The sequence below is a fragment of the Peromyscus californicus genome, unplaced genomic scaffold (assembly GCF_007827085.1).
Source record: "Peromyscus californicus insignis strain IS unplaced genomic scaffold, ASM782708v3 Scaffold_7__1_contigs__length_154581171, whole genome shotgun sequence".
NCBI lineage: Eukaryota > Metazoa > Chordata > Mammalia > Rodentia > Cricetidae > Peromyscus > Peromyscus californicus.
The window spans coordinates 102,480,978-102,493,224 of NW_026294595.1; the positions used below are offsets into that span (position 1 = coordinate 102,480,978).

At 40.6% G+C, this 12,247-nt stretch overlaps 1 protein-coding gene across 1 annotated transcript in view; it reads left to right on the forward strand.

Annotated features, from left to right (window-relative positions):
• Acoxl (acyl-CoA oxidase like) overlaps positions 1-12,247 on the forward strand; it is a 293,969-nt gene that overhangs the window by 189,822 nt on the left and 91,900 nt on the right. The window contains exon 15 of the mRNA XM_052724686.1: positions 11,710-11,821. Within this exon, the coding sequence (XP_052580646.1) occupies positions 11,710-11,821 (112 nt within the window). The remainder of the gene's footprint in view (positions 1-11,709; positions 11,822-12,247) is intronic.

Below are 12,247 nucleotides of genomic sequence, written 5' to 3' on the forward strand. Positions count from 1 at the left end.
GTTTGGGGAATCTATATCTGGGTTGTTTTTATTTATTTTTAGTATATTGTCTCTAACCTCAATTGAAAAGGCATGATATTGGATGTACTCTATAACTTTCTGTTTTCAACTGAGATTTTGCTTCTATGGTTTATCTAAGTTACATAAGTAGCCAAGAAGCTTCATTGCAACTTGTCATAATAGTTCTGCATGTATAAATGCCACATTTTGACTGTCTTATTCAAGTCTCCACCTTTGATCAGTATTTGAGTTGTGTTCAATATTTCAATATTTTGTACAAATTGGTGAAACACATTGTTCATGTTTTCTGGTGAACATGGGGAAGGTTTTTTCCGGGAAACAAGGAGAGAGTTTTTGTAGGGCTTTTCAAATTGGAGCAAAATGTACATCGTACAAAACCACAGACATCTGTAGAGTGAGCCCACCACCTCAGATACAACTGAAGCCAATTCCATGATAACCTGACCTGTCCAGTACTCATGAAGTTCTCTGGTGTTTTTTTTTAAAAAAAAAAAGGGATATTGATCTCAGTCCTTTAAACTGATTTCATGGCTCATTACTGACTTGTAACCTGTTGTTTGAAAAACACTCCTCTAGGGTCTTTTACCCTGGAATGGAGTGGTGTACGCCAATTTTGACTTTATTAGACAGCTCTAAATATTTTTCATGCTACAATTGCTACCAGCAGCATGCAGGAGTGTCCAGATTTGAGCTTCTCTGGACTGCACTGTCATCTGCAACGTTCATGCTTGTGAACCAGGTGGTCAAGTGAAAATTTCGTTCTCAAAACAGTAAGAACAAAAACCTCATCATGTTTTAAGTAAGTCTGTGATTTCATGTCAGGCTCACAAACATCTTAACTCCAGCTCCAGAGAATCTGACGCCCTCTTCTGGCCTCGTTGGGCACTGCACTCACATGTGTATACCCACACATAGACACACACACATATACACATATTTAAAAACAAGATTAAATCTTTAAATAATAGTAATAATAATGTGAGTAAGCTGAAGGCCACTAAACTCTATGTGTAAAGTAAAAAACAGCAAATGTTGTTTAGAGCACAGGTTGCCTTCTCACCTCCAGTATGTAGACGCATGCACACACGCATATGTACACACAGGCACAAATAGGCACACATGTGCAAAGACACACACAGGCACACATACATATGCATGCACACACATCACATGTACACACAGACACACACATACACACATGTACACATGCATACACACATACATACGAACACACAAATAGTAAGTATAATAAAACTTAAGAAAAGCCGGGCGGTGGTGGCGCACGCCTTTAATCCCAGCACTCGGGAGGCAGAGCCAGGCGGATCTCTGTGAGTTCGAGGCCAGCCTGGACTACCAAGTGAGTTCCAGGAGAGGCGCAAAGCTACACAGAGAAACCCTGTCTCGAAAAAAACCAAAAAAAAAAAAAAAAAAAAAAAAACTTAAGAAAAGAATGCTGTTTTCTGAGAGATACAATTTCCTTAAAAATCTCTCTTTATTATTTTAGTGCACATTTGTTATTACTACATTATAAATTTTATCAAATGAATTTTTTTGCATTTATGGAAAATATGTGACTATGACAATCCTTTATTCTCTTAATTTGATATGCCTTTGTAAAATGTATTACATTGTGTGTGTGTGTGTGTGTGTGTGTGTGTGTGTGTGTGTGTGTGTGTGCATGCCCAGCACATGTGCAGAGGTCAGAGGACAACTTGCAGGAGTCAGTTCTGGACTTCTACCATATGACTTCTGGGGATCGAACCCAACAGTCGGTCTTGGCAGCAGCTGCTTTTCCCCCACTGACCCGTCAGCTGCTTCCCGTTTTATGCTTCTCTGCTTTAGACGTATGTCGGAGTGTTATTGTTGCATGTTTGGGGAGAACTTCTTATTTGGTTGGAAGAAGTCAATAAGTAATTTTAAAATGACCTGAGCTTGGGAGAAGATTTAACCCTTGAGTTAACCCAATGCTTTAGGACTGTTAACGCTTTGTCTTCATGGTCACTTTTGGTAAGTCCCACCTTCGCCTGTGTCCTCTTTGTCCTTCTGTGCCTGTCTACTGTGGTGTCTCTCTGCTTTATTGCTGTGGCTCAGTCTTCCCAGAACTTAACCCAGCTTAGCAGTATTTTTCAGATGGCCTCTGCTCCCTGAGTTGCTCTTCAGATGTACTCAGCTGATGTTAGTTCTCTTCCTCAACTTGACACAATGTAGGATCACCTGAGAAGGAATCTCATTCAGGAATGTCAGGTCAGATTCACCCGTGGGCAGCCTGTGATACATTGTCCTGTTGGGTTAACTGGAGTGGGAAGACCCACCCCGAATGAGAGCAGCACCATGTCACGAGCTGGCCCCGGACTGGGAGGAGGGTAGCCTGAGTACCGGTGAGCACGCATCAGGTTGTTGCTCTGCTTTTAACTGTGCGTGTGCTGTGACTGGCTGCCTGACGCTGGCTCCTGATGCCTTGGCTTTCCAGAAGTGGTGGACTGTAACCCAGGACTGTGAACCAGATAAACCTTTTCTCCGTTAAGCTGCTTTGTCACGGTGTCTTATCACAGCAAAGGAAATGAAATGAAGACATCCCTTTTCTGCTTTATTGTTTCATGCCCATACACTTTTTTCTTTTATTCTACTTTGGGAGAGCTCACAGTATTTTTTTTCAAATTATCACTTTTCTTTAGAAACTAAGTATTACTCTCTATAACTCAAATATATTGAACTAATTTAAAAATGATTAGAAAATGAAATCTTATGATCTTGACTGAAAACATGGAAGAGGGGGCTGGAGAAATGGCTCAGTGGTTAAGAGCACTTTGCTTCTCTTGCAGAGGACCTGGATTCGATTCCCAGCACCCACATGGTGTACCATAACCATGTGTAACTGCAGTTACAGGGGATCCAGTCCTCTTCTGGCCCCTGAGGGTCCTAGGAACACACATGGTGCACATACATACGTGTAGGCAGAACATCATACAAATAAAATAAATAAATCTAGTTAAAAAACACAGAATATACAATAAATGATGTAGTACAGTCTCATAATCATTGGGATAAAGCAAAATGTAGAGATCTCTAGCCTGTCTCCTTTCAGCCTTGCTCCTTGACTTTTTGTTGATCAAACTGAGTTTATTTTAGAGCTTGAACTGCTTTAATGAAGTCTCTCTTACTTTTATGTCTCTGTTTGTCCTCACACACTTCTTTAGGGAACCAACAACTCTCTTTTAGCATTTCGAGCCCCACTGAGGACTTTACAGTGCCCCCCACTTACTGATTTGACTGTTTTCCAAGGAAGAATTGAAAGAAGAGTGCAGTTCCCCAGTAGCATCAGTTGGGTCTTTTCTGGAACCTTGTTCACAGCTTGCTGCAAACCATTCACACTTTTGTTTCTGTTCCTGATAGCAGAGCAGGACTTGTTTCCATCCTTAGAGCATGGCATGCTCTCAGCATATGCAAATTGATACCCCTCTACAAATTTTCCAGGATAGACTTGACATGTGCCAAGACAGTATTCCAATTGTAAATATTTGGAAAGTGCTAGCCCATTTATTTTTTTTTGTCTAGTTATTAACCTCAGGTGGTTTGAATGAGAATGGCCCCCATAGGCTCACATATTTGAATGCTTGGTGGAACTGTTTGGGAAGGATTAGGAGATGTGGCCTTGTTGGAGGAAGTGTCACTTGGGGGTGGGCTTTGAGGTTTCAAAAGCCCAGGCCATTCTTAGCTTTTTTCTACCTAGTAGGTGTGTCTCAAGATGTAAGCTCTCAGCTACTGCTCCAGCACCACGCCTGCCTGCCTGCTGCCATGCTCCCCATCATGATGGTCCTGGACTCTAAACTCCTGAAAATATAAGCCCTAAATAAGCTGTCTAGAAATAGGAATGAACTAAACAAGTTCTAGAACAGTTCTCTCTCCCACACAGCCAGGATTTGCTCATTGCATACGTTGGTGCTTATTCACTCAAATCCTGAACTTTGGTTTTTCTGTTAAAGAGAGCTATTGCCAACACATTTCCAGGACTCCCTGTGTGCCAGACATGGCTCTTCATATTGGTGTGACACAGCCATAGCTAGACTCTGCTCCTGTGGAACTCACACTCCAATGGGGCAGAGTGAATCTACTCTTAATGACAATGTCCAAGGGAAGTACCCAGGAGCAGGTGGGGACATGCAGAAAGAAGGGCCGAGAACTCCCTGATTCTATGAAGTTTCTCCAAGCAGGTAGCCATCGTGGGGTCACCCAAGACTCTCCTTCGTTTGGACTGTAGAGGTACCAGGCATGGCTCAGAAAGGCTTCCTGAAACTGGGGTGGGGAAGACAGATATGTCTTGGCAGGGAGGAAAACTCTGGAAAGAGGTTGCTCTGGGAGGGATTGTACCTGGGTTGTTCCAGGAAGTCCTGCCTCTTGCCCTCCTGTAGGTGAGCCTGCCACTGTTACCCTCACTGCTCATATCAGTCTAGAAAGCTCTACAGAGGCCTCTGGATGTTGAGGAGAGCCAAGACTCTGCCTCGCAGTGGAGCATTATCCATATCAGATTGTGAAACTTCTCAGATGTGCAGCAAGATGTGAAGGTGGACATTCATGTATTCACCTCCCACAGAGAGGCTCCCACGGAAACTCTAGTGTGAACACGCCACTTACTGTTCACGCTAAATCTCTACCACATGTACACAGTCATGTGTCACTTGACAGCAGGGAAGCGTTCTGACAGTGAGTCCTCAGGACGTTTTGTAGTGGGAGCATTATGGAGCGTATGTAACAAATCTGGACAGTATAGATCAGTCAGTGTTCAGCTTGGACTCTTGGTGAAATCACAGAACACAGTACCACCATGGGTTTACAAGGCCATCACTGGTGGAATGTGGCACACTGTGTAACAGTAAATATTTTAACAATCTTTATTTTTTACCTTATATGCTAGAATAATGATAAATTATAGCATAGTAAATACATAAAAGTCTAATCTAGTTGTTTATTATCATTGCATGGCATTAAGTTTTATACCTATTTGCTGATGTACTTTTATATGATTGGAAAGCAGCACAAAAAAGCTGTTTGCAGCAGCATCCGCATAAACACACAAGTCCCATAGTGTGCTGCAATATAACGAGAAATCCGTGGAGCCTTTAATGGGCAACAGAATTTATTGGGGGAAAACCTCACCGTACAGAACAGAATTGACACAGGTTCTGGAACACTGTTCCGGCCGCCTGGATCAGTTCCGCATCCAAGTCCCACAAGGGACTGAAGAGAGGATGCCTGTGTGCATCTCAGGTCCTAAGGGTGGCCGAGAGGCCATGTCCCAGGGGCATGTACTTCAAGGTCATAGGCAGGTGGAGCAGTTGCCTGCTGCATCTCTAGGGGCAGTGCTTCAAGGTCATAGACAGAACAGCTATCTACTCCATCTCCCCCTTTTGTCTAAATGAGAAAGTTCTAACCTAATATAAACCTATATACAATAGGAACGATTATTGTCCAGGAGAGGGGAAACGTAATAACCTAAAAAAAAAAATAGAATAACAATCAGCAAGAACAACATCAAACAAGAGACACATACTAAAATCCAGAGATATCCAGAACACAGGTAAATGGCACGTTACAGAGATTGCTCCAATAGCTGTCCTATCCTGAAGAATCTGAATCTAGTACTTAACTGTTCTAGCTAAGATACGATGATAAGGTTGTAACTGTAACTATTTAGTCTTCAATCCCATCAAAGACCTGAGAAGGAATATAATAATACCTTAGGAAATGCAAAATGCAAGCAAGCAATTTCTGAAATTCTTGTGAGAATAGACAGAGACAGCTGGCAGCCTAGATAGTCACCTAAAGTTTTGCAACATTGTTGGGGCATCCAGTTTGGCTACAGGCCTAGTATATCTGACAGACCATTTTCAGAAGTAGGAATATTGAAAGACTATCTTACCCTGTCTTGGCAGAATTCAGTAGTTGCTTTTCCTTGTGTCCTGCTTGTCCTGAAAGGACAGTGTTCATACTGTCAGCAGTTGAGGCAAGGGCAGTTCTTTGCTCAGCAAGCCATTTTGTGCCAAGAAGAAAACAAACTTCCAAACAGAGTGTCTTGGAAGCCCAACATTCTCTTGGGATCAGGTTGGTGCTGCCAGGAGCAATTGTGTCTCATGTCAACAGAAACCTAAGTTAATAATACATTTAAATGCCATATTCTCTAGGTCTATGAAGTGTTTGAAGATTACCAATCCATCTGACCTATGTTTCTGTAAATCTGGAAAACCTAACTAACATAACTATAAACGTGACAAATATGGGTGACTATTAACCTATAATTCTTATCATCCTAAATAACTTAAAGATTAAGGCTTCACATTAACAAGGTAAACAGTCTGTAAACAGATGTACACTATAAGGACAATGACCTCAAAGTTGTGACAATACACAAAATATCTTAAACAGAGGTAGAAATGTATAGTGAAATATGCAATATGAGAACAATATCCTTAATATGTATCAATATACAAAATATCCTAAACAGAGGTAGAACATACATACAGTATGACAATATAATTTTACATTTGTATCAATATACAAAATATTTCAAACAGGAAGAGGAATATATGTACAATACAACAAATAAAGTTTTTATTTGTATCTATATACAAATTATCTTGAATATGAATATAAAAATGGTTTACATTTGTATCAGTATACAATAATCCATAACAGTGCAAATTATCTAAGGCTGATATTTTAATAAACAAGCTTATTAGTATATACAATAATCTACCTTAATATACTATACCTATCTATTCCCCTTTTTTCTTTTCTTAAAGAGAATACTGAGTCTAAATTTTATTGTTCCACCCCCCCAACCCTATAACCATTTATCTATAACCCTGAGAAAACTGAAACCTTTGGGAGAGGGGGCATCATTTTCTTAGAACTGCTTCCTGCTGTTTAGGGGGTGATGGTATCTCTGTGGGGTCTTGTAAGAAAGCTTAGATAGTTAGGTCTCCGTAGAAATAGCTGTAGAGTCTGTAACCAGTTTCAGAGTAATGGGTAAGATTGTCTGTGATTCTAGATAGAAGTGTAGTATGATGGACCATCTTATTTTGGAACTGTCCTGAACAGTTTTCAGTCTAAAGCTGATCATTAAGTAATGTTCTTAGGTACAATAGCATCATTCTGGACCGGGTAGAGTAGTTGTTGTGGGGCCCCATCTTTTTTTTTTTGAGACTTCAGAGATTGCTATTGGAAAGACTTATATTTCACTGTGGAAAACTTGAACATTATTAATCTCAAAATGGAAAGTTTGGATTTATGGTGAATCAAGAAAGAATTTCCAGAAATCAAGGATAAGCATGGAAAGAAATAGAATCTTGACAACAATGGTCCCTAGATTGTTGGTTTTCTTCTGTCCCACACCAGTTGGCTCTTCTGATATGAGACAGAATCTCCTAATTTTTTTTTTAGCAGTATGTTTGGGTTTAGAGGAGAAAGCCATATTCCAACTCTAAAGCCAGCTTGATTTATAATTGAATTGGGACCACAATTATTCTAGAGTTAAAGAGATATTGATGTTAGGTAGTAAGATATTACCCTGTAGAGTATATTGGTACCAATAGGTCCTTTCTTTCTGCTGTAGATGTCTAGGTGTCCAAGGCCTTATGATTTCTTGAAGATGGGTATTCTCTCATCCTGTAAAGACAAAAAACAGAACCCTGTCCTGACCCTTGTTTGTTGAGTTTTTCTTACAACTTGCTCAGTTGGTAGAACATGAGATTCTTAATCTCAGGGTTGTGGGTTTGTGCCCCATGTTGGGTGCCAGATATAATGAAAATTCCACAGAGCCTATTTAATGGGCAAAAGAATTTATTAAGGGGGAAAACTCACTGTACAGAACAGAATTGACACAGGTTCGGGAATGCTGTTCCAGCCACCTGAATCAGTCCTACTTCCAAGCCCCACAAAGGAGCAAAGGAAGCAATGCCTATGTGTATCTCAGGTCTTAAGGGTCACCAAGAGGCCATGCCCCAGGAGCATGTACTTCAAGGTCATAGGTAGGTGGAGCAGTTACCTGCTGCATCTCTAAGGGTGGTGCTTCAAGGTCATAGACAGAACAGCTATCCACTACACTGTGATCTTTCTTCCTTTCTTTCTTTTTTATTTTAAGATAGGGTTTCTCTGTATAGCCCTGATTGTCCTGGAACACACTCTGCAACACAGACTAGCCTCAAACTGAGAGATTCACCTTCCTCTGCCTCTTGAGTGCTGGGATTAAAGTCATGTGACAACACACTTGGCTGTTGTGCTGTGGTTTTATGATGGCCATGGTACCACTAGGCAAGGGTAAGTTTTCAGCTCTATTGTGGGCTTATGAGATCATCATCATATAGTCAGGGCATCATTAACTAGAATACACTGATGATGTCACTCATCAGTTCATGTCCTTCCTGTGCATTTTAAAGTAAACTGCAAGCATTAGCACACTTTGAAATAGCATTGTTTACTCAAGTTCAACCGGTGGAGACAATTCCTTTTCCTCTTATGTAGAATTTTCTTATAATACCTTTCATATGTTTTAAATGTACACTTGTTGAGTTTTGGCAAATGCGTAGACATTATTCTGATATTTTTCCACCAAAGACTAGAGTTTCCCATTCTAGGATTTCATATAAATGGAACATACCGTCTATACTCTTTTGTAGCTGCCTCAATAATTCAATATAATGCTTTTTGAGATTTACTCATGGTGTCATATGTATTACTTCTTCCCTTTTTATTACAGAGTGGTATTTTATGGATATACTCTGATTTGTTTTCCATTCTCTTATAACGGATAGACACCTGAATGTTTCTAGCTTTTCACTCCAATGATCAGGACAGCTATGACTATTCTTACATAAGCCTTTTTTTATGAATGTTTCTCTTGATTTCTCTTGGGCATGAAGGAGATATGGAATTGCTAGGTCATAGCACATGTGCTTATTTTATGAGAAGCTGTGAGAGATTTCCAGAATGAGTGTGACCATTTGACACTTTGATGAGTAGGTATAAGCATTCTGGCTTCTCTGTGTCCTTGGCAACATTTGGCACAATATATTTAATCTTGGACAGACTGCTGGATAGAGTGTGCTGGTTCACTCCAGTCTCCATTTGCATTTCACTAGTGACCAATGAGACACATTCACATTTAATCTAGTTTTACTTCTACAGTCCTTCTGACTTCCTTGTAAAGTTATCTAAGAGATCCCCTGTAGCAGTGGTCCAGGTTTCAAAGGCTTTCTACTTTGGATGACTTCCTTGGATTCACAGGGGACGAAGATGTGTGGGTGAGGTCCTGGACACACAGTGCACAGCTTCAAGGGAATAGACATTGACCTATGGTAAACATCCCAAGATACAATGGTGGTTTCCAACACAAACATTCACAGCTCCAGGTTTCATAGAATAGCCCCTGGATGGCTAAGACATGTTTAAAAAAATAAACTATGTAAGTTCTTTATACCTTTTATGAACTAGACTGAGTCAGGAGCTTGGCTTTCTGAAGCTAAGTTTGGAATGAGAATTGATATATAATTGAGATTTCCCAGGAGCTGGTATGTAAACATCCTCCTCTGCCTTCTGTCTCCATGAAAGGCAATTGCCCAGTCAGCACTTTGCCATTCTGGCTCATGAAGGATGCTCTTCTGCTTAGAACGAACAGCAGCTACTTGGGTTTTTAAGGTTTAATTAGTAGGAATCTGACTTATTTTGTTCTTATAATCATTCACTTTCTCAGGACATAGGGAAAGGGGAGGTGAGCTATGAGAAAACCTTAGTATGAATTAACTTCATATATACTGGTTAGTTTTTAGTTAACTTGACATAACCAAGGGCCAGCTGGAAGTGAACTCCATTGAGAAAATGCACTCATCAGATTGGCCTATGGGCAAAGTCCTTGGGTGGTTTTCTTGATTAATGATTGATGTGTGAGGGTCCATCCCTTCAGGGATGGTGCCACCCCTAGACACATGGTGTTGGGTTGTATGAAAAAGCAGGGTCAGCAAGCTATGAGGAGCCAGCCAGTAAGCAACATTCCTCCATGGCCTCTGCTTCAGTTCCTGCCTCCAGGTTCCTGCTTTGAGTTCCTGCCCTGACTTCCTTCAGTGATGGCAAGTGACCAGGGAATATAAGCCAAATAAATTCCTCCCCCCACCCTCCAAAAAAACCAGTTGGTTTTGGTCAGTGTTTTATCACAGCAACAGAGAAGCAAGCTAGCAAAACACACCTTTTAGAAAATTATATTTAATTATTTACATGTGCGCACACACATGTTACAGCATCTGTGTGGAGGTCAGAGGGCACTCACTGCTGTTCTCTCATTCTAACATGTGGGTCCCAGAGATTGAACTTTGGTCATCAGGTTTGATGCCTTTACTTCTAGAGCCATTTCACTGGCATCCCTGGACCTTGTGATCTAGGTTATTGGGAGGTTCATGGGGGAAGAAACACAAAGTCAACACCAAGTTGATGTGTGTGAGGAAAAGCCCAGGGTGGGGGACTGTTTTAACAATTGGCCTTTACGTCTATTGATGCCCCATGCTTCATTGCCCCATTAGCCAAATAGGGAAGGTATCAATGGCTACCCCATGAGGGAAAGCATAATCTATTTACTCTGTGCTTGCCTACTGCCCTCTGGGGCACTTATTCCCTCCAGCACTGGTGTACCCCAAAATAAAATTTACCAAGTCTAAAAAGTCTTCTCTCTGTGTGATATCCAGTAGGTGACTGCATTCTTCTGAACTTCAGTTTCCTGAACAGTATTTTAATTATGATGGTATCTATATGCTAGATAATAATAACTCAATAGAGATAATTCTCAATAAAAACTCAATACTAGATAATAACTCAAAAAATACTAAATGTTGTTATAAGCTTCACCTGATGGAAATTATATAATTGTTAATAAAGAAAAGCTGCATATAAAATATTGACCCTTACTTAAGATGCCACAGTCAATAGGAAAAGCAGGATGCCATATTACTTCTATACCATAAGGGTAAATATGTAGAATAAACCAGAGCCAAGTACTCACCAGAAAATACTGAAAAGAAACATAGATATGCCAATGGGAGGTGGGATGGAGGAGCATGTTCACAATGTTCACAATGCCTTCCTATAGGGAGAAAGTGCCTTTTGGTTTTTAAATATATATTGTTACAATAGTAATAATTATCATCATCACCATCATCACTAGTGTGTGTGTGTGTGTGTGTGTGTGTGTGTGTGTGTGTGTGTGTGTGTGTATGTATGCACATGTGCCAGGTGTATGTGTGGACGTTAGAGGACCACTTTTGGGAGTTGATTTTCTTCTTCCACTACAGAATCCAAGGATTGAACTGAAGTCATTAGGTTTGTGTGACAAATGTTTTACTCACTGAGATACCTTTCTGGCTCTTTTATTTCTTTTTAATTTTTAAAAATTAGACTTATGTGCATGTATGTCTGTGTGTGCAGTTATGCATGTGAGTGCAGGTGCCTACAGAGGCCAGAGACATTGGCTCATTTGGAGCTGACATGCAGGCAGCTGTCTGGGAATTGAACTCAGGTCCTCCACAAGAGCAGTGTGTGTTCTTAACCACTTGGACCGTCTCTCCGACTCCCACTGGCCCTTATAAATCATCCTTGGGGGTCTCTTTAAAAGCCAAATTGACAGCAATGGTCTCTGTCTTTTCTCTCCAGTTTCCTGGCATTTAACACTGACACAGTGGGCCATCTTGCCTTTTTGCTGAAAGCATTGAGTTTTCGAGAAAGGGTTCTTCAGCGGAGTTTGGTGTCCAGAATTTACAATAAGGTAAAGATATTGTTATATTTTTTTCCTTTTGATGAATGTGTAAGGTATAGTTGAACTCCATGATAAATTTAGCAGGGGATGAATCTGCATACTCAGAGGCTTGGGGAAGTGGTCAGGTCTCTACAGGCTGTCTTACAGGGCAGCCTTGCCTGCTCTGGAAGAAGCACCATACTACTGTTTAACCCTTTGTGTCCTGTTCTAGAGTCCTACCTATAAGCATCATTTGGCACCCTAGCAGGTACAGAGTGTAGGGATTTTCATTGGAAATGAAAAACCACTCTTCAGATATAGAACAAATATATTTATTGTCCTTGGAAGAAAATTTGTACATTGAACATATGTAACATTAGCATTGTGTTCGTCTGAGGTGCATTGTATTTCCTGTTAAGAAATTTATGGATTTCTGTGAAAACATAATGCAGGATG